Source organism: Lissotriton helveticus, chromosome 7 (genome assembly GCF_964261635.1).
Source record: "Lissotriton helveticus chromosome 7, aLisHel1.1, whole genome shotgun sequence".
Classification (NCBI taxonomy): Eukaryota; Metazoa; Chordata; class Amphibia; order Caudata; family Salamandridae; genus Lissotriton; species Lissotriton helveticus.
The window spans coordinates 1,321,636,468-1,321,658,199 of NC_136068.1; the positions used below are offsets into that span (position 1 = coordinate 1,321,636,468).

A 21,732-nucleotide genomic window follows, 5' to 3' on the forward strand; every position below is an offset into this window, starting at 1 on the left:
TCTGGATCTGGAGAGCTGCTTTGCTTCTGGTCTGTTCCAACAAGTTTCATCACAAATGTCCTTGTCAGAAGACCCCTCTATCAATTCAGGCGTATTCTAATAGCCCCCATCTGGATGTGACCAAGTATGGATTGTGAAACTCTTGCTTTGCCTGGAAAGAAGTTCAAACCCCTCTGAAGGTGCCTCTAAATCATGACTTTACCTTTAAGAAATCTCAGCTTTTTTAAAATGAGTCTTGGTGGATAGGTCTTTTGACTAAATCACTGTGAATATGGAATTTGAAGTAATGGGAACATAGTGGTTCGAATCCAGACACAAGGAGTATTCCAAGATGGCAGCCAAGAGTGGCATTCAAGCAAGGTTATGGGAAATGAAACTGAGGCATTGGTGTGGTATAAATTGTCGTGAGTGTGCATGACTGGTTTGGTTCACAGTGCACGCTGATAACGGAGAAGGCTACAACTGATGCGGGGTGCAGGAATTGCTGTGCTGGGTGGAGGGGAGTATTTCTGGCATAGTGCACAGTAAGTAATGGGAAATGGGGTGGGACACACTGGATAACTGGAGTGCGACAAGTGATGTGCAAAAGCATGACAAGGCAGAGTGTGTCCAGAGCCACAGCCACATAGTCAAAGGGCGTGCCCTGCAAATTCTATGGCTATAAGGAATGGACACACGGTGTGCCCTTGGCCACAATATCTAAATCAATTTTACTTTCTCAAACTCTAAATTCCGCAAGCAGGTTTTGGGAACAAATGTAAATATGAGAGCTCCAGGTTCCTTTTTACCAGTGGTCATCTTCTTTGTTCATACTTGTAGTGGTTTTTCTAAATCTTGCGTTAAATCTTTTGGTTCAAATTGCATGTTTCCTTTGACTCTGTTTTCAGGCGAACAACCATCTAAGGTTGTTCTATTTCAAGGTGGCATTAACTGTCTTTTGTGCTTTAAGAGTCACACGGTCACATTGATTGTGTACTCAAAATGTTTCAGTACTGTTAAATGGATAAGTATAATGATGAGTAGTGTGATAAGAATGTGTAATACTGAACTCTTTCACAGTTAGTGAAATAATGTGGCTTTATCAATACTTTCCCAGAATTAACTCTCAGAGAGCCCCGAGTATGGTGTGGCTATTTAATTCATGTCCAGATTTGTCTTAACTCTGCTTCTTCTGTGGAACAGAATGAGTTTGCTTTACCTCTCGATATGTGTGTTTTAAAGTGCGTGCTTTTCAATCACATATGCCAGGATTGGTGTGATTGAGATATTAACTAGCATGGACATGCACAATTTAAGAGGTGTTCATTTTAAGTAAAAAAGTAATTTGTTAAAACATTGCAAAATTAGAATAATTTAAAATGCTATGGCTGTTTCTTTTTAACACCTAGCCATGTTTGGTAGATTGTTCAGGGATAATATGTTCTTTTGACATGTGGAGAAGAGCTGGCTACTTTCATAACTTTTTTCACATCTTGATTTAGCAAACAGTCACTAACAGTGACTTTGTATCCTATTGTTTTTTTTTTTTAAGAAGACATCTCTTGTTTGAAATTTGCGATGTGGGCTCTTATCATGGAAGAAACCCTAGCTCTTTATGCTTAAGGGAAATTGATAGCCACATTTGTAAGGTCCATATCGTGAAATCCTTGTAAGCTAGCGCTTACAAGTTAGATTACAGATTGCAAATGCCTATTCTCACTGCAGCTATGAAAAATTATTGTTACATCAAGCAAAAATTGACGTAACATTAAAGAAGGAAAATATGTGCTGTACTCCTCAAACTCCTGCCAGCAAATTAGGGGTGGGTCCATGAGATCTCTCGGAAAAGATTATCAGGATGTCCTGATAATTATTATAGAGATAATAATGTTAAAGGTGCAGGTAATGCTATGCATTCTACTCAGATCAGGCATCTAATTCATACTCTCTATAATGTACTCCCATGCTACTCCTTTTCCAAGCATGTGAATACAATAAATATCCAAAGTTGGAAAGAACAATTATTTTTATCTTATCTATGATTCCCCTGCTTTGTTATGTTTTATACAGTCATATGCAACGTACTTGTATCAGTTGTATAATGGGAAGTCTGTACTGTCAAACTGGAAATGCTATTGTAGTTATGGGGGATTGAGTTGGGTTTCAAGCCCATCCTGTGTTCCGTAAAAACTGAATGACAACCACGTTCCTGGATTGTCCTCACTTTAATGATGTTTTAAATATGCTATTCTGTTTGTGGACATAAGATTCTTAGCCTCACACTGGGAATATTCGAGCATATAACTCTGAGAGACAGCCAAAAGTTGATTTATTTGAATGTCATTGATTCTGGTTTGTCTGCTATATTATTTCTTATTCAGTAACTCCAGCTGGGAGTTCGTTGCATACTCTGATCATCAATACTACACTTAGAAACAGGCTTTCTGTAGGTTAGTAATTTGTTTAATAATAGCATGCAAAGAAATGATCAGAATAAAATTGTGCAGTCTGTAACCAAACATACTTTCAAGGTAAGAAGAATTCTAGAGACTAAATTGCAATATCTTTATAAATTACCACTTTCTGAAATTTGCAGGGAGCTCATCTGGAAATAGGTTAGTGCACTATGTGTGATGCAATACTCAAATGAAGTATACCGCGTTTAAAATGAGCAATAACACACATTTACATCTTTAAGAAACATGTATTTCCCAGGTTTGTGGATAAAGTGTCACATTAATTTGTTTTATAAGCCAATACCACTTGCACAAACATCAAGTGTATTTTAAAAACAGTAAGTATCTTTATCTGGTTTTCAATTCCAGTGTGATGTTCCAGAGGGTGGGCTGGTTCCCAAGTCTCTGTACCGGACAACTGAAGAACTGGAGACAGAGGATATAAAGTTATGGACAGAAACAATCTATCAATCTGCAAGTGTATTTAAAGGTTCTCCACATGAGGTAAAGTGAACTCTCATAGCGGCTCTATGATTGAACAAATCCACAAACAAACAAAGCATTTGAAATATTCTCTTATTTATGGTTTAATTCATATCACAGAACAAGTTATTGGTTGTACACTCTTTTTTAAAGTTGGCTGTTTAACTGTCACAAAGGATGGTTTACTCGACCCTTCAACCACAACTTGACTCTCAGTCCATTCAACTTTCAAAAAGTCTAAAGAAATAAAAGATGTGCCTGCCGCTGTTAGAAGTCAGAATTACATCATTGTAAAGACTTGATCATAGGAAGACAATAAATGTAATTTGGATTTATATAAAATGACCTGTGTTTAACTGTTGATAATTGAAGTTACAAATAATTTTGCATACTCTTCAGTGAACTATATATTTATTGAAACAACTGTGCAAGCAATAATGTGTCTTGTACTTTATTCTAAATCCCTTTTGGGATACGTTTTTTTAAACTCTTTTAAGCAATGTGGTGTCCACTCTTTGTTTGATCTAGGCCAACAAATCTTGAATAGTTCTTTTACTGAATGCGAGCAGGAGTTCAGATTTACAAAACCATCTTTGCCAACCTTTGTTCTCCCCTATGAATTCATATCATCTTAGGCACTGGGCCTCACATAAGGTATAGCTGTTTCTCATAATGCTTCATTAGACCGTACTCTTCACTTTCAAACCTGTAGTCAAATCACCACATCTGAGACATTCTAGTGCAACATGTGACTCCTTCAAAAATCATGTAAGGCTTTGTATTAACGTTCTCAAGGGGAGAAGGGTTACTCACTACAGTATTTATGCCTGGATGTTGGTGTAGATGTGTTGGATTTCCTGTCGCTTAGTATCGCTGCAGTATATTATAATGACTGGTTATGGAATAGGCTCTTACTCAGGGGAAAGTGTTGTGTGGTTTCATTAGGTTTTGCTATGAATGCACCCTGAGTATGACAGCTACAGGGTAGGGTAGTAGTCATGAGCACAAATGGAACCTTGGAATTATATAAGACTGTGTTGGATTATTATATGTGGATATGAAGTTCTCATAATGTCAACAACTTTCATTTTCAGCACACTGCACCATTGACATTCAGTATAACCTGTGCTGTTGTGTTTATCTTCCACTACAGTTGAAGTGTCCAATTCTTCAGACTGCCAGAGCAAAGATTCTCTTTTTCTGAGTGGCTAAAATACAGCATGCCACCATTCTTTTGCTCTAATATTTCCACCAGACAAGCAGAGCATGCCACTGGGCACATCAGCAGTGAAAGCTGAGAGAGTGGTGGTCCTTATGAGAAAATATGACCACTTTTCATGGAATTCCTTTCAGCAGTTTGCAGAGGACCTTCCTTAAGGGCAGATATGTAGATGTCCAAGAAATTTTTAAAGAGGACATGATGGTCTCAAACAAGATTGAGGGAAATTGGGTTATTAGTTAAGGGGTGCAATGTACTCACCTGAAGTAAACATCACAAACCTTGTGCTTGTGTCTTCAGGGTGAGTAATTAAAGTTACTAATTAAACCTACACTCAATCCCCTGGTAAGTGTGGAACAGAGTAGACTGGCTTAACTTGTTGGCAAAGTGTATAGTATTTATGAATTGCTAGAGCTGTAATAAAGTGAAAAGGCAAAACAATAAAAGTTCCCAAATGAATTAGAACAATAGAGTCCTATTTAATAAACAAAATGACACCAAAATGTCAAAAATCTTTTATGGGAAGCTGGAGATATGAATTTTTAAAGGTTTACTTAGAAATAGCTCCAGGAAGCACAAATTGCTAATGATAGTTGGGATTACACAATTTGAAGCTGACCGCATTGAAGTGTAGGTCGGATATACTAAACAGGCTTTTCCTGAGAAAATATCTTTTTTATTTTAGTCCTGTAAGGAGCACACCTCAACACCCTCATCCTGTCCCTACCTACCCCAGCCCTAAAGGGAGGCACAGGGTTGCAGGGAGAGGCCAATAAGAGGGTCCAGTGCAGGTCCAGGTTGCTGGGCAGTTGCAGTAAAAGGCCTCTTGTAGCTTGTTGTGTCCCTGTAGCTTTAACAGCTGGTCAGCCTTCTGACCTTTGGAGCCTAATTCTTTGACCTGGGTATATGAGAAATAGAGAGAGCAGCTTGAGTAATACATGGCTGTTCTCAAGTTGCAGACAAGAGGTTCAGTCTTTTCTGATCCTTCGGGTTCAGGAGTGTTCTAAAGTGGGTACCCTAAGGTGCCACTTATAGGGCTGGCACAAGTTAGTGAGAGTGACCCCTAGGGATGCCCTACCCAAACTGGTAAAGGATGCTAGGGCTAACCCTACTCACTGTGGGCATTTTCAAGATAGTTGCAGTGCTTGACCACACTAAACTTTTACCTGCCGGCTGCAACAGCTTGTGTGGGGTGTGTACCAAGGTAATCCTAGTGTCCTTCTCATATAACACTAAAAACAGTAACATTCTGTTATGGGCAGGTCCTGTACTCGCCACAGATTCAAAGACAGAAGTCTGGTTAAATCAAAGCTGAGCTTTCAGCAACTAAACAACAGATACTCGCAAAGTGTTTTGGCATTCTGTTTCCCTTCTTTGAAGTGTGCTTCAAATGTTATATGTAAACCCAGAAGATTTGTTAAACAGTCTGTAACACTGTAATGTTAAGAGGTCCAATGTGATTGAGAGCTGACTGACAGCTAACATTTACATGTGACAGGGGAGTGCATCCCAAGTGTCCTTTGAAATACCCAGCAGACCTGTAAAGCAGGATGTGACATTCAAACAGGACTTCACACTTTAATGTCAGAGAGGATCCTCTCAGCCTTCCCTGCATATTATTTCAGGTTCAGATGGGTCATCTCTGCTCATTCAGGTCTGCCTATAGTTTGCTCCTAGGAGTAGTCCACACCTCTCCAGAGGGGAGCCTTCAGCTACCAGGTGAATGTTGAAAGCCACTGTATCATAAAATTGGATTTTGGTTAACTGTTAGAGTTCTTCATATATGTATCTAGCTGTTTCCTAGGCTTCAATAACATTTATTAAACTTTGAATTGTTTCTCAATGCTTTCCTATGTAACAGCTAACCCTGCTACAGTCAAACTATCCTTTTGGGCCATGTCACTGTAACAACATTCTTAACATTAAACATGTACATGTCCTACTCTTAAATACCACACTTATAAATATTTAAAAGACAGGTTTAGGCCTGTAATTTGCTTTTAAATCCTGGCCAGCTAGGCTACTGTTTGCAGGCCTGGCATCTTGTTTAATTTATCATTTTAGTATATGGCACAATGAGTGCTGCAGTCCACTTATCAGGAGCATACCTATTTTACCTTGTTGGGTAGCAGAGATGAAGTGTACAGAGTTATATAGCCAGCCAAAGTAGGATTCAGAAAAAAGGGTAACATTTTGGGATAACCCTGCATAAAGGGCACAGTCCAACACAGGTCATTTCAGGGTTAGTGGACTTGGGAAACCTACCCAGTAATGTGTATTGCCATGTTCTTATCATAAAGAGGTTGTATTGACTGTCTCTCATACTTCCAAGTGCATCCTCAATAACATGTAGATAATGAAATCTAGCGAATACAAGCCTGGAAAAGAATGGAGTGCAGAAAACACCAGTACAGATCTCATTAAAGGCTTCAATTTGAGCAGAGGTCAACCCCTTCAATGTCCTCAATAGCGGTATAGACAGAAACCATGGAGGCAGTCTTTCCAACAAAGACAGCCAAACAGTGGTGGAAGAGGTAAATTACCAGCAGCTGTAGCCTTTGGGGCTTAGGCGTAAGAGGCATGAACTCCTCCCTTCCAACAACCACTCCAGTATGAGGAAGTTTCTACAGTCAAGCTCTAGAATGGCAAAGCATAACAAAAGAGATGGATGTTGACTTTTATGCAAAATGACAATTCAGTTCCTGTCACCCACACCTTCAAGTCCACCAGAAAGAAAGTCCTCAGACTACCATCAAAATGAGTTATATTGAAAAGTCCTCACCATCCCCTGAAGAAGTAATCAATGAAAATATATCCAGCATTCCTGCAAATAAGGACAATCCTGTTATGTTCTGGTCTGAAAGAAAGGGCCAGTGCAAGAAATCACACTGATTTTGGACTGTAAGTGGGTAAATAAAGGACTAAGGAAATAACAATTCAAGATGCTTGCTGTTCAACACATCCACCCTCCGCTCCATTAAGGGGCTTGCTGTGCCCCCTAGGCCTTCAGCAAATCATATGTAGTCTCAGAAGAGGTCATCAAATAACACATCTCCTGGAATGTATGTATGCTAGTTCTCCTGGCTGTCAAGTCTTTTCTGCTAGCATTCAAGTCTCTCTTAGTCCAGACTGACAGTAGCAGCAATGTATTATCTCAACAAGTAGGAGGAGGAGCGAGATATGGCTCCTATATCAGGAAATGCAAAAACATATTGAAATGGCTGAAAGCAAGAAATATTCAAATAATAGCAAGAAATATTCAAATAATAGCAATGCGGCTTCCCGATGTTCAAAATTATCAAGCAGACTCCCTCAGCTGAACCTTTCTGGAACGCCATGAAAGAGTTCTAATTGAAAAAGTGCTAGATTAAATATTTTACAAATGGTGTTTTATGCATTAACCTCCGACGGTGGTGGAAAGCGAAAAACTTGGATCATGCAATCCCATTATAGAATAGACGATATTCTCAGATGCTTCCATAATATGACTAGGAGTGCACGTAGATCACCTTTAATCCAGGTGTTGGACACGGCCTCGTGGCGTGGTCCGACCCCATCCGCATGGAGGGCCCGGGACGACATCGGCCCTCCATTTACCTACTATCGACCCCCCTGACACGCACATTCACGAACCATCGGCGCGAGCAGCCTCCCCGGCCACCTGCAGCTCTCCCCCTCCCGGGTACCCCGGCAGAACCTGCTCGCCAACGCTGCCAGCCTGGCACCCTGACCAGGCCACCCTTTCCGGCCCGACTCCATCTTGGGACCCTCACGCCCCGGACACGTGGCCGCAGCCATCCCGGGCCCGGCCCCAGCGAAGCCCAGACATTGAGGCACCAGGATCCTCACAGGTGGTAAAGTGGCCACTCGACCAGACCCCGGAGGAGGAGGGTCTCGATGGGCCTTCCACCGCCCCCGGACGCCTGGTATCGATCGCTCTCCCGGCTCCCTGGGCGCTGGCTCCGCCCCCCTGCTGGGTGTCTGGACACCTTCATCCCGGCCCCTCTGACCCCCAGGCGCGAGGGTCCGGACATCAAAGCCCTCCAGTCCTATATCTGGGCCAGCCCCAGATCAAGACGGCAGTTGTATCTGGAGTCGAAGCCCTGCTGACCTCGTCGCGGCTGATCCTGATCCTAACTCTTGCACCTGGAACCACCTCCGAGGCCCTGCTGACGCTGTCGCGGCCTGACCAAGCTGAACCACCTCCGAGGCCCTGCTGACGCTGTCGCGGCCTGACCAAGCTGAACCACCTCCGAGGCCCTGCTGACGCTGTCGCGGCCTGACCAAGCTGAACCACCTCCGAGGCCCTGCTGACGCTGTCGCGGCCTGTCCAAGCTGAACCACCTCCGAGGCCCTGCTGACGCTGTCGCGGCCTGTCCAAGCTGAACCACCTTCAAGGCCCTGCTGACGCTGTCGCGGCCTGACCAAGCTGAACTATCTTCGAGGCCCTGCTGACGCTGGCGCGGCCTGAACCCTTGAACTATCCACGCACCAGTGGGTGCCAAGACTGTCCCGCTACCCCCTTCCCCCGAGACCCCGACATTACGGATCCCTCGATCCTTGCCGCTACCCTGCCAAGAACTTGCTTTGAGTACTTATATAAAGATTCTTGTGAACATCCTTCCTGTGTAGTGTCTATCTGTAAGTAGTGTGATTGCTCTGCTGTTACGATTGTAGGAGAGGAACCTCGCCAAGGAGGCCTCCCTACGGCGCTCGGTCTATTCCATACAGAGAGGTGGGCCTCGGGGCGGACAGTCAGACACCTTCTGTCTCCCCTGGGGTCGCCTTTCCAACATTGGTGGCAGCGGTGGGATCCGAGCCCACGCAAATCGTACAGCGAGTAACACGTCACTACTGACAGAGACCCCCAGCCACGATGACTACTAAGGAAGCCGGAACGACCGCAGAATTCCAGAAAGACCTGTTAGAGGAGTATACCCATAAAGAACTTAAACAATTTTGCAAAGACTTGGGTATCGCTACCACTGGACTAAGCACAAAGGACGATTTCAAAGAAGCGCTGCAAACCTGGGTGGAGACCAGAGAGACCCCACCCCAAACGAACGATGACATTGTCCGAGAAGTACCCGTGAGTACCGTCATAGCCCCCATAGAGGAAAGAACCGCCAATAGGGACCCGGGCTTCTCCCACGAAGATGCCCGGGAGCGAGAGAGGAGTCGGCTCCATGAACTAGAGCTCGCCCGACTCCGGCTGGACGGAGAACTCCAATTAGCAGAAAAGAAAATGGCCCTTGAACAACTGCGATTAGAGGGAGATCTGGAAGAGAGGCGGCGGCAAAGAGAATTGGAAGAAAAAAAACTCGCATACGAACACGAGCGTGGCCTCAAAGAACTCTAAATCAAAGCCAAACTCGAAGAAGCTGGCGCCACGGTAGCCCGGAACCCCTCACCTCCTGCCGACCCAAAGGTCCACATCCCGAAGGATATCGTCAAGGAGTACTACAAGAATGACGATATCCAGCAATGGTTCAAGGCGTACGAAGTGGCCATGACCGCGCACCGCATTCCGCGAACAGACTGGGGTGCCGGCTTATGGGGGAGATTCGTCAGCGAAGGAAGAGACACCCTGCTGGAGCTGGCCGACGACGTAATGTCCTCCTATGACCACATGAAGGACGCCCTGCTTGTCCGGTATGGCCTCACCCCCGAGATGTACCGGCAGAGATTCAGAGACTGCAAGAAAATCCCCGGTACCACGTGGGTCGAGTACGTGAACTTTTATAGCAGGGCCCTAGAAGGATGGATAAAGGGCAGCAAAGTGTCCACCTACGAGCAGCTGTTCGACCTCATCGTTTGGGAGCACCTCTCCAACAACTGCTTTGTCGAGCTCCGACAGCATCTACTCGACAGCAAGCTAACCGAGCCCCGGAAACTCGCCGTCGAGGCAGATCGATGGGTGAGCACCCGGGTCCCCCGAACACCGATTGGAGAAACCGGTCAGGGCGGCCGGGGGCACCCCCGCCAGCGGGGAGGCGGAGGAGGACAGAACCAGAGCCGAAGCTTCCCGCCGGCCTCGGGCCGGGGTCCCCCTCCAGGGAACCCCCCGAGTAACACTTCGCCGTCCCGGAAGAGGGACCCCCCAGCACGGCCAGGGCCCCCCCGAACATTACTTGCCACAGATGCCAGCGGACCGGTCACTATGCCAGTGACCCCCTCTGCCCCATGAACCAGCGTCCCGGCACCACTGGGCCTCCGACCCGCCAGTTCGCTGCTGCAGCTCTGGGAGAAGAGAGAGAAGAAGACGAAGAGGTCTACGAGGAAGATCAAATAGAGTATGAACCGGCCGCCATGGCCCTCGCCTGCCTGGGCAATCGAGACCTGGTCCCCCAGGCCCCACTACCGAGCAACACTCGAAAATACCGTCAGTGGGTCCACATCAATGGACGACGGACCGAGGCCCTCCGAGACACGGGAGCCAGTGTGACGGCCGTCCGCTGCCACTTGGTGACCCCCGAACAGATCATCCCGAACGTACGCTGCCCCGTGAGGGCCGCCGACAACTCCGAAACTCTATGCCAGATGGCCCGAATTCCCTTCGAATGGGGGGGGAGTGTCGGGCACCCTCAAGGTGACTGTCCGGGACGACGCCCCCGTGGACTGCCTCCTTGGGAACGACCTCGAGAGCTCTCCCTGGGCCCAAGTCGAGCGGAGAGAGCACCTAGGAATGATGGGATTACCAGAGTGGGTCTGTGCGACGACCCGATCTATGGCGGCCCGAGCCCCGGCAGCGACCGAGGCCGCCCCGACCGAAGAGCTGGAGTGGCCCGAGCCACCACCCTCTGCCATCCATGAAGAATGCGACTCCGAGACCAGGCCCTCGGAGCCCGCAAACCACCACGAGCTCAGTGACATCCCCGAACTCGCCCAATGGCGCCAAGAGGGTGGTCCCACCCGAGAACAGTTTCGGCAGGAACAGAAGACCTGCCCTTCCCTCGAGGGGACCCGCCAACAAGCCGCTGCCCAAGCTACCGGGGACACCTCAGGGTCCCACTGGGTCTACTGGGACCACGACCTCCTATATAGTGAACAGAAAATTGCCGAGCTGGGGGCCAGCCGAGTGCTAGTGGTTCCCCTGCGATTCAGAGACTTCCTTTTGAACCTGGCGCACGATGTGCCCCTCGCAGGGCACCTGGGGCAGGACAAAACTTACAGCCGCCTGGTGACCCATTTCTACTGGCCCAAAATGCGCAACGATGTACATAACCACTGCCGCACCTGCTCGACATGCCAAGCCAGCGGAAAGAGCGGGGGGAAGGTGAAGGCCCCGCTCCAACCTTTTCCAGTAGTGACCACCCCCTTCGAGCGAGTGGGAATAGACATTGTGGGGCCCCTGGACCCTCAAACCTCGCAAGGGCATCGCTTCATACTTGTCCTAGTGGACCACGCCACCCGCTATCCTGAGGCCATCCCCCTCAGAACCATCACCGCTCCTGTGGTGGGGCGAGCCTTGATGGGGATCTTCTCCCGAGTAGGATTCCCCCGGGAGGTCGTGAGCGATCGGGGCACGAACTTTATATCTAGGCATATGCGGTCCCTGTGGCAACAGTGCGGGGTCACATACAAGTTCACCACCCCGTATCATCCCCAAGGGAATGGACTTGTGGAGCGGTTCAACCGGACACTCAAGGGAATGATCCAGGGCCTGGAAGAGCCACTACGACGCAAATGGGATGTCCTGCTGCCCTGCCTCCTGTTTGCCTATCGGGAGGTACCACAGAAGTCCCTGGGGTTTAGCCCCTTTGAACTCTTGTACAGACACCCTGTCCGAGGTCCGCTCAGCCTAGTCAAAGAGGGCTGGGAAACTACCGTCCAAAGCGCACCACCGGATGTCTACCGGTACCTCCTGACCCTCCGAAACCAGACTCGGAAGTTCCGGGCCCTTGCAGAGGCCAACCTGGAGGCCAGTCAGGAGGACATGAAACGCTGGTACGACCAGCACTCCTCCTCCATCGAGTTCGAGCCGGGCCAGCGGGTCTGGGTCATGTCCCCGGTCGAACCATGTGCCCTCCAGGACAAATGGTCGGGGCCCTTCAAGGTGATCGAGCGCAAGAGCCCCGTCACTTACCTCGTGGATATGGAGTCTCCCCGGAACCCCCTCCGGGTTCTGCACGCCAACCGGCTCAAACCTCATTTTGCCCGCACCGAACTGAGCCTGCTCCTCGCTACCGACGATGGGGCCGAAGACGACTCCGAGCCCTTGCCCGACCTCCTAAAGTGCACGGAGAAGGACGGCTCCGTCGAAGGGATCTCTCTCTCCCCCGACCTGACCCCCGCACAGCGCCGGGACTGTCAAGAGCTGTTGGGACAATTCACAGATCTGTTCTCCCTCACCCCCGGGGTTACCCAATGGTGTGTCCACGATGTCGACACCGGGGACAGTCAGCCAGTACGACACCGGGCCTACCGGGTCCCCGACCGAGTTCGGGCCTGCATCCATACGGAAGTCACCAAGATGCTGGCCCTGGGGGTAGTCGAACCCTCCGACAGTCCCTGGGCCAGCCCAGTTGTCCTGGTCCCCAAGGCCGCCGCACCTGGCACCCCGTCAGAACTCCGGTTTTGCGTCGACTACCGGGGGCTGAATGCTGTTACGAGAACCGACGCACATCCCATCCCCCGGGCCGATGAACTGATCAACCGCCTGGGGGCCGCCAAGTACCTCAGTACCTTCGACCTCACCGCCGGGTATTGGCAGATCGGCCTCACCCCTGGCACCCAGGAGCGCTCCGCCTTCTCCACGCCCGACGGCCACTTCCAGTTCAAGGTGATGCCCTTCGGCATGAAAAACGCCCCGGCCACCTTCCAGAGACTAGTAAACAAAGTACTGGCGGGGCTAGAAGAGTTCAGTGCCGCCTACCTAGACGGCATTGCGGTCTACAGCCTCCACTGGGTTGAGCACCTGAAACACCTCTGGGAAGTCCTGGCCGCCCTCCGCCGGGCCGGGCTAACTGTGAAAGCCAGCAAATGCCAGATAGGCCAAGGGTCCGTGACCTATCTGGGACACCAAGTGGGGAGCAGCCAAGTGGCTCCCCTCCAACCCAAGATCGACGCCATCCTAGCCTGGGAACCCCCGGTCAACCAGACCGCCGTCCGAGCCTTCCTGGGGCTCACGGGGTACTATCGGCGTTTTGTCAAGAACTATGGGAGCATTGTGGGGCCCCTCACGGAACTGACCTTGAAGAACCGGCCACAGAAAGTGCAGTGGACACCCGCGTGTCAGGTGGCCTTCGAGACCTTGAAAGCAGCCATGTGTACCGCCCCTGTGCTCCAGGCCCCCGACTACAGCCGAGAGTTTGTGGTCCAGACTGACGCCTCGGAACACGGCATCGGATTGGTCCTATCGCAAATGGACTCCGCGGGAACTGACCATCCTGTGGCCTTCATCAGCCGGCGGCTGCTGGCCCGAGAGCAGCGATGGAGCACCATCGAGAGAGAAGCCTTCGCTGTCGTGTGGGCCCTCAAGAAACTCAGGCCCTACCTCTTCGGCACCCACTTCCGGGTGCAGACTGACCACCGGCCCCTAAGGTGGCTGATGCACATGCGTGGCGAAAATCCCAAACTGCTGCGATGGTCCATCTCCCTCCAAGGCATGGATTTCACTGTGGAGCATCGCCCTGGCAGTGACCACGCCAACGCTGACGGCCTGTCCCGGTTTTTCCGCCTCGACGAAGAGAGCCCCCAGGAAGATGGGTGACTCTCCCCGGCTTCAGCTGGAGGGGACGTGTGTTGGACACGGCCTCGTGGCGTGGTCCGACCCCATCCGCATGGAGGGCCCGGGACGACATCGGCCCTCCATTTACCTACTATCGACCCCCCTGACACGCACATTCACGAACCATCGGCGCGAGCAGCCTCCCCGGCCACCTGCAGCTCTCCCCCTCCCGGGTACCCCGGCAGAACCTGCTCGCCAACGCTGCCAGCCTGGCACCCTGACCAGGCCACCCTTTCCGGCCCGACTCCATCTTGGGACCCTCACGCCCCGGACACGTGGCCGCAGCCATCCCGGGCCCGGCCCCAGCGAAGCCCAGACATTGAGGCACCAGGATCCTCCCAGGTGGTAAAGTGGCCACTCGACCAGACCCCGGAGGAGGAGGGTCTCGATGGGCCTTCCACCGCCCCCGGACGCCTGGTATCGATCGCTCTCCCGCCTCCCTGGTCGCTGGCTCCGCCCCCCTGCTGGGTGTCTGGACACCTTCATCCCGGCCCCTCTGACCCCCAGGCGCGAGGGTCCGGACATCAAAGCCCTCCAGTCCTATATCTGGGCCAGCCCCAGATCAAGATGGCAGTTGTATCTGGAGTCGAAGCCCTGCTGACCTCGTCGCGGCTGATCCTGATCCTAACTCTTGCACCTGGAACCACCTCCGAGGCCCTGCTGACGCTGTCACGGCCTGACCAAGCTGAACCACCTCCGAGGCCCTGCTGACGCTGTCGCGGCCTGACCAAGCTGAACCACCTCCGAGGCCCTGCTGACGCTGTCGCGGCCTGACCAAGCTGAACCACCTCCGAGGCCCTGCTGACGCTGTCGCGGCCTGACCAAGCTGAACCACCTTCGAGGCCCTGCTGACGCTGTCGCGGCCTTTCCAAGCTGAACCACCTCCGAGGCCCTGCTGACGCTGTCGCGGCCTGTCCAAGCTGAACCACCTTCGAGGCCCTGCTGACGCTGTCGCGGCCTGACCAAGCTGAACTATCTTCGAGGCCCTGCTGACGCTGGCGCGGCCTGAACCCTTGAACTATCCACGCACCAGTGGGTGCCAAGACTGTCCCGCTACCCCCTTCCCCCGAGACCCCGACATTACGGATCCCTCGATCCTTGCCGCTACCCTGCCAAGAACTTGCTTTGAGTACTTATATAAAGATTCTTGTGAACATCCTTCCTGTGTAGTGTCTATCTGTAAGTAGTGTGATTGCTCTGCTGTTACGATTGTAGGAGAGGAACCTCGCCAAGGAGGCCTCCCTACGGCGCTCGGTCTATTCCATACAGAGAGGTGGGCCTCGGGGCGGACAGTCAGACACCTTCTGTCTCCCCTGGGGTCGCCTTTCCAACACCAGGGTACTTGGTTACAAAGTGGCTCATATCACATAAACCGCCACATATTTAGAACTGACCTCCGGCAATCTGGTCTTTATTGCCATTGTTCATGATAAACTACCTTTGAGTCAGGCAGACAATGAATTTTTAACATTTAGTTGAGAACGAAATTCAGCGCCTGTCTAATGTAGACAATGGAAAAATGACTGAGTGCCAGTAATCTGTGATTCACAACAGTTCACCTCCCTGCTCTTCATAATGCTGATGCAGATTCTCTAAGCAGAATCTTTCAGAAAATAACATCATAAAAAAAAAATTTTAAAAACATTTTTTTCTCTTATCTCCGTCTTTTTTTCATTCCCATCTCTCCTTCTTTTTCTTTTCTTTACTGTGTTTATTATGTCTGGGCCTGGCTTGGGAATGTCTCTCCATCACTAAAGACTCTTATAGAGTCTAATTGCCTCACATTGCGGGGGGAGGGGGGTGGGTTGCAGGGGTCTGGAGGGAGTGGGAGGGGGAGGGGGAGGGTAAAAGGGGGGGGGGGGAAAGGAAAAAAGAGTGTGATCTGTAGAGTAATCTGTAGTATCAGAAACTGTGAAGAACTTTTGGCTATTTTTATTTTTGTGAATAACCGGAGTACTTTACCTTGTGTTTTGATTAACCTAATTTGGGAGAGGAATGTCAATCTAGGGTGGTGGACTAAAATACATTATAGAGATGGTACTGGTTCAATTGGAAATAATTTGGAATGGGGAGAGTAAAATTGCGATGTTGGAACATAGCAGGTCTTAATGATGGGAGAAAAAGGGCCCAACTCTTTCAATTGTTACGTCAAGACCCTGTAGATATCCTTTGTATTCAGGAAGCTCATATAGCCGGATGCAATAAAAATCTGTTAAAAATTCCCGGGTTTAATCTATTAGCAGCAACATCACAAACGGCTAAAACACGGGGGGTCGCAATCTTAGCTAGACCAGGATTAGGGAGCCCTAGACGCCAACTAGTTGACAAACATGGTAGGTGGGTTGTGGTTCAATTGGAGTCGGACATAACCATTTGTTCACTTTATGGTTCAAACTTGGACGATCCACAACTCTTTATAGAGCTAGAACTAGAACTGGCCTCTTGGGCCGGCCCACTAATTCTGTGTGGGGATTTTATTTTAAATATTGAAAAATTAGTAAATAATCGACTCCCGCAGAATTATAGTGGCCGTAAACCCAAAGTATATAAGGCAGTATCTCATCTGATGGATAGTCACGATTTAGGTGATGTCCGGGATATGTTGAAGCATAACGCAAACGGCTATACCTATTACTCGTATCCCCACAACATGTATGCCCGGTTAGATTACATTATGACATCATTACACAAGACAGCCTTAATAAATATAACCAAATCCCCCAAAACCATCTCTGACCACAACGCATTAACACTAACTTTCGAATTGGACAGTATTAATAGACCTAATATCCAATGGTCATTTGACCGAAAGCTTCTTACTAATCCAGACTACATTAATCATATTACACTATTCGCTCAATCCTTTTTTGATAATAATCAATACAGTGCACCAAGATTTAGTGTATGGGATTGTTTTAAGGCAGCAATCAGGGGAGAGACGATGGCATTTGTAGCAAATTATAAGAAAACTCAGGATTGTATTAATAAACAACTAAATACAGAACTCATTAATTTGGAAACAGAACATGCCAAACAAATTCAGCAAGGAAAATCAACTTCTGATATATTACAAAAACTGCTGATCCTAAAAACAGAGATTAATAGCTCATTAACTCAAAAAGCAGCAGAAATGTATCAAGCAAATAGAGCTAGAAATTATGAGGCAGGGGAAAAAGTAGGGAAGCAATTAGCTCTCAAAACTAGACAAAAACAAACATATAATAGGATAAAAAAATATCGAATATGAGGGTCAACAATATACCACCCCTCAAGACATTGTAGAAGTGTTTCGGAAATATTATCAGAAATTATATCAAAAAGAAAATGAACATCTATCTACAAGAGACATGAATATCTTCCTTAGTGAGTGGATACCGGAATCAGAAATACCTAGAATACTTGACAGAGTCGATAGAGAAGAACTGGAGAAAGAGATCACAATGGAAGAACTAGAAAATGCATTATCAGATCTAGCTAATGGGAAGGCCCGACAAGATTCCATTAGTGCTGTATAAATTGTTGGGTAAACAGATACTACCTTACTTATTAGATCTGTTTCTATGGGTACAATATCACTCAGCTACACCTGAATCATGGAAGCACACAAACATAGCGATATTTCCTAAAAAAGGAAAACCTCCCCATCTTCCTTCTTCATACAGACCAATATCACTCATAAACTCTGACTCAAAGCTTTACTCGAAGATACTTGCAAACCGTCTAAGGGGGGTCATCGAACATCTCGTATCCCCGTGGCAACATGGCTTTATCCCAGGGAGGGGAACAACTGATCATACTCGTAGAGTCATTGCCCTATTTGATATCATGGGTGCCGCGGGGGGAGAGATGTCGATGGTCCTACTCGATGCCGAAAAAGCATTTGATCGAGTGTCTTGGCGGTTTTTATGGGAAATTTTGAAATTTAACAACTTTGGCCCCGGCTTTATTAAAGCCCTGAAAGCTTTATATATCAATCCTAGGGCTAAATTATCTATCGAGGGCTTTGAGTCAGAGTTTGTCGAGGTACAAAGAGGTACTAGGCAGGGCTGCCCTTGTTCCCCGATATTATTTGCCCTAGTAATTAACCCTTTAATTTTAAAGCTTCTTGATTCACCCCAAATTCAACCGGTAAAGGTGGGTCCGTACTCTACTAAAATACTGGCATATGCCGACGATATTGCTGTGCTTACAACCAAACCAGCAGACGCAGTAGTTGAAATAGAACAAATAACTCAAAATTTTGGACTTTATTCTGGTTATTCACTTAATAGAGATAAAACCATGGTTTTATGTACAAACAATATCATATATGACAGTCCCTATAAAGTCAAAAACGCAATATATCTAGGTGTAAATATCTCTCCCGAAATAAAAGAAATCAATCGGCTCAATTACGATCCACTGATCAATTCAATAAAAACAGATCTGAAGAGGGTAGATAATTTACACCTCTCAATAATAGGGAGAGCCAATTATATCAAAATGAGTATATTTCCTAGAATACTCTATCTATTCCGAGCTATCCCATTGATGGCTGATTACACCACTGTAAAAATCCTGGATTCAACAATTTCTAAATTTATGTGGAATTATGGTAAAATAAGGAGAGCATTACCAGCTTTAACTCTTCCCCTACATAGAGGCGGTCTAGGTATCCCGAATTTGACATTCTATCTCTGGGCTACATTACTTCAACAAATGGGCTTGCTTTTTAAACTGAAACCTTCCAACTTACCCATCACAGATCTTTACATCCCCTCTATTTTTGAACTTGGACTAGGAGAAAAAGGCCGAGGATTATTGTTGAAAGAACTTGAAGCATCTTACTATAAGAAAACGAAGTTTAAGGTAATTGAAGATGCATGGAAAGTTTGGAAACTTGCTTCCAAACAGTTAGGCATACCTAAAATAACAAGGTATATCTCTCTCTGGCATAGCAAGATTATATCATCATCTCTAAAAGACACCGTCTCTAAAAGATGGGAAAATTCAGGTATATACACACTTGGCCATTTTTTCGGGCAGAATGTTGCTCCATCTTTTGAGGGACTACAGCAGAGATTTGATATACCAACTACAGATTATTTAAAATACTTTCAAGTTTATACCAACATTCGTAACTTTAAATCTACTATTAATTTAGATAGCTTTAACTTTTTTTCTATTATAGGGAAACGAGATACTAGAATAGGTACACTATATGATTTATTTTCACAATCCCTTAATGATGATTTAGAAAGTGTTGAGAGATCCTGGGCACAAAAACTCAGTAATTCTGATGTAGATATTAAGTATAGTATAACTCTTTACACAACATTATTTTTAGCACCTAACCTTAAAGCACAATACTTTAAAACCATCTACAACCTCTATTTTACTCCGGCTAAACTGTTCACCTGGGGTATGCGAGTAGATGATAGCTGCCCCAGATGTAGACAGGGACAAGCAAATTTAATCCATATGTTTGCCGAATGTCCGAAACTAAACAACCTACAGGCAATGATTGGAGGATTCTGGACTCAAGTTTTTGGGCGGAATCTCAGATCCTCCGCCACCCTATATCTTCTGGGTCACGATGGATCCTTAGGTCATAGTTTAGAGGAACAGAGAATTGTTTTTTTGGGTACTGCTGTCTTTCGTATTCTTCTGGCGCATGCTGGAAAGACCCCAATGTTCCCACATTTCAGATGTGGCTTTGTCGACTTCTTGCCACTTATAAGCAGGAGATAGCTATATACCGTACAAGGGGTAAGAAAACCAGAGCCCGGGGCATTCAGATCTGGGCCCCAATTTCTAATTGGTACTACAACGTAAGATCCTCCCCCTGATACGACAAGAGTCGACAAGGGCTCACACGCTAAGAAAATGAAAAATGTATAAATTATAATTGTCCCTTCTTTTTTTTTTTCTTTCTCTTTTTTTTTTCTTTCAGTTTTTTCGTATGTATCTCATTTCTTAATAAGCTTACGGATGTTGTATTGTATTATTGTATTATTAAGAATTCATTCTTTCTTGTATAAAATGTATTTTTGTTTGTATACTACAGATCATGCTCAATAAAAAAATAAAAAAAATAAGAAAATAACATCATATGTTCTACTGTGAATAACTGGATGAAATACATCCTACTTGTTAGAAATGGGATCTCTGGCTGGCCAAGGCTTGCGCCAGAGTCAGTCAGAGCCCACCACCTCCACGTCAGGGCAAGGGAGTCACACACCAAGATAACCCCTGCTCACCCTCTAGGTAACGTGACGTGAGCAGCCAGGCTAAACTTGGAGGCTATGTAGGTTAAGTGTTTGCGCGCGCACCCAGCAACACCCAAGGCCCACCACAAAGGAAGCTCCACACAAGGTTATATAAAAATAGCCTTTGTATTATACCAAAACACATTAGATAAGAACACACATTTTACAATGTGCCAACAGGCACGGGCAGAATTTACAGGGGATATGTACAAGACAGGGCCACCTGGACCACTGTCAGGAATCATCACTTTTTAGGAATAGTAATTAGCACATAGAACACTTTTAGAACAAGTTAGCACACAACCAGTAATTACTGGTAAAGGGTAAGTACCTATTACGCAACCTTAACCACCTTAGGAATATATTGCGCAGGAAACCAAGACCTCACTAGCAACACCTGTACTAGGAGAAAAACAACCACCTAAGTATCACCAACATTTAGGGGTATAAGCATAGTAACATTACACATGATGCATTAACATTCAGAGGTGTAGAAAGGAAAACACATGATGCATCAAAACACATTCAGAGGTGTAAGCAAGGAAAAACACATGATGCATCAAAACACATTCAGAGGTGTAAGCAAGGAAAAACACATGATGCATCAAAACACATTCAGAGGTGTAAGGAAGGAAACACATGATGCATCAAAACACATTCAGAGGTGCAAGCACAAGCAATTGCGCAAAACTCACATGAGCCTCAACCTGTGGCAGTCCCTAGGCCAACTGGCCTTGTTGGGGCTATGACGCCCTGTGTCCCAATAGTCAGGGTCCTAAACGGTGCAGCTGCCCACTAATTGCTGGGCAGCTGGGAATCAATAATGATGGGGCCACGTGGGAGCCACGCAGGCTCTGAACAACTGATCGCCCCTGAGCCTCTCTGGGCTCCAAGCAAAGAAATGCGGCCACAAGCCTCTCTGGGCTCCTAATCAAATGTGGCACTCAAGAACCTCTCTGGGCTCGAACTACTAATGCCCCCTGAGCCCTCATGGGCTCTCTACAAGAAACGGTGGCACTTTTGAGCCTCTCGGGCTATGGAACAAATGCAGCGCCGTGAGCCTCTCGGGGCTCGAAGAGCACATGGGGTGCCGGGAGCCGGGGCTCGAGAGCACATGGGGCGCCGGGAGCCTCTCCGGGCTCGACAACAAAGAGCAAATGTGGCGCCTGAGCCCCTCGTGGGCTCTCAAGAAATGCCGCCTTTAGTGGAGTCCCCCCCCCCCCTTTCTGGGGACTCGAGAGCAAATGGCGCTGAGCCCCTCAGGGCTCTAACCATCTGTGTGCGGGAGCCTCGTAGGGCTCAACAAATATGCCCCCAGGAGCCTCGGGGCTCTAAATCATAAAATGCCGCCTTTAATCTCGGTGGAATCCCTCTCGGGGGACTCAGAACCATGGCCCCACGCCGGAGGAGCACTTCCCAGGAGGGAGCGGGCACCGGCAATGTGCCCCGACGCCCCCTGCTGCCCCAAACAGTACCGGGCTCCACTCACCGGCTCGCAGGCTTCCTCTGCGGGGCTCTCCTTCGCCGGCGCTTTCTCTCTCGGATCCGGGCAGCGGTGGGGGCGGGATGTCCCGAACTCCTCGGCGGGGACTGCTCTTGCCGGTGCTTCTTCTCTGG

At 47.8% G+C, this 21,732-nt stretch overlaps 1 protein-coding gene across 1 annotated transcript in view; it reads left to right on the plus strand.

Annotated features, from left to right (window-relative positions):
- Positions 1-21,732, plus strand: part of SEC14L1 (SEC14 like lipid binding 1) — a 527,341-nt gene that overhangs the window by 388,156 nt on the left and 117,453 nt on the right. The window contains exon 14 of the mRNA XM_078654623.1: positions 2,805-2,939. Within this exon, the coding sequence (XP_078510749.1) occupies positions 2,805-2,939 (135 nt within the window). The remainder of the gene's footprint in view (positions 1-2,804; positions 2,940-21,732) is intronic.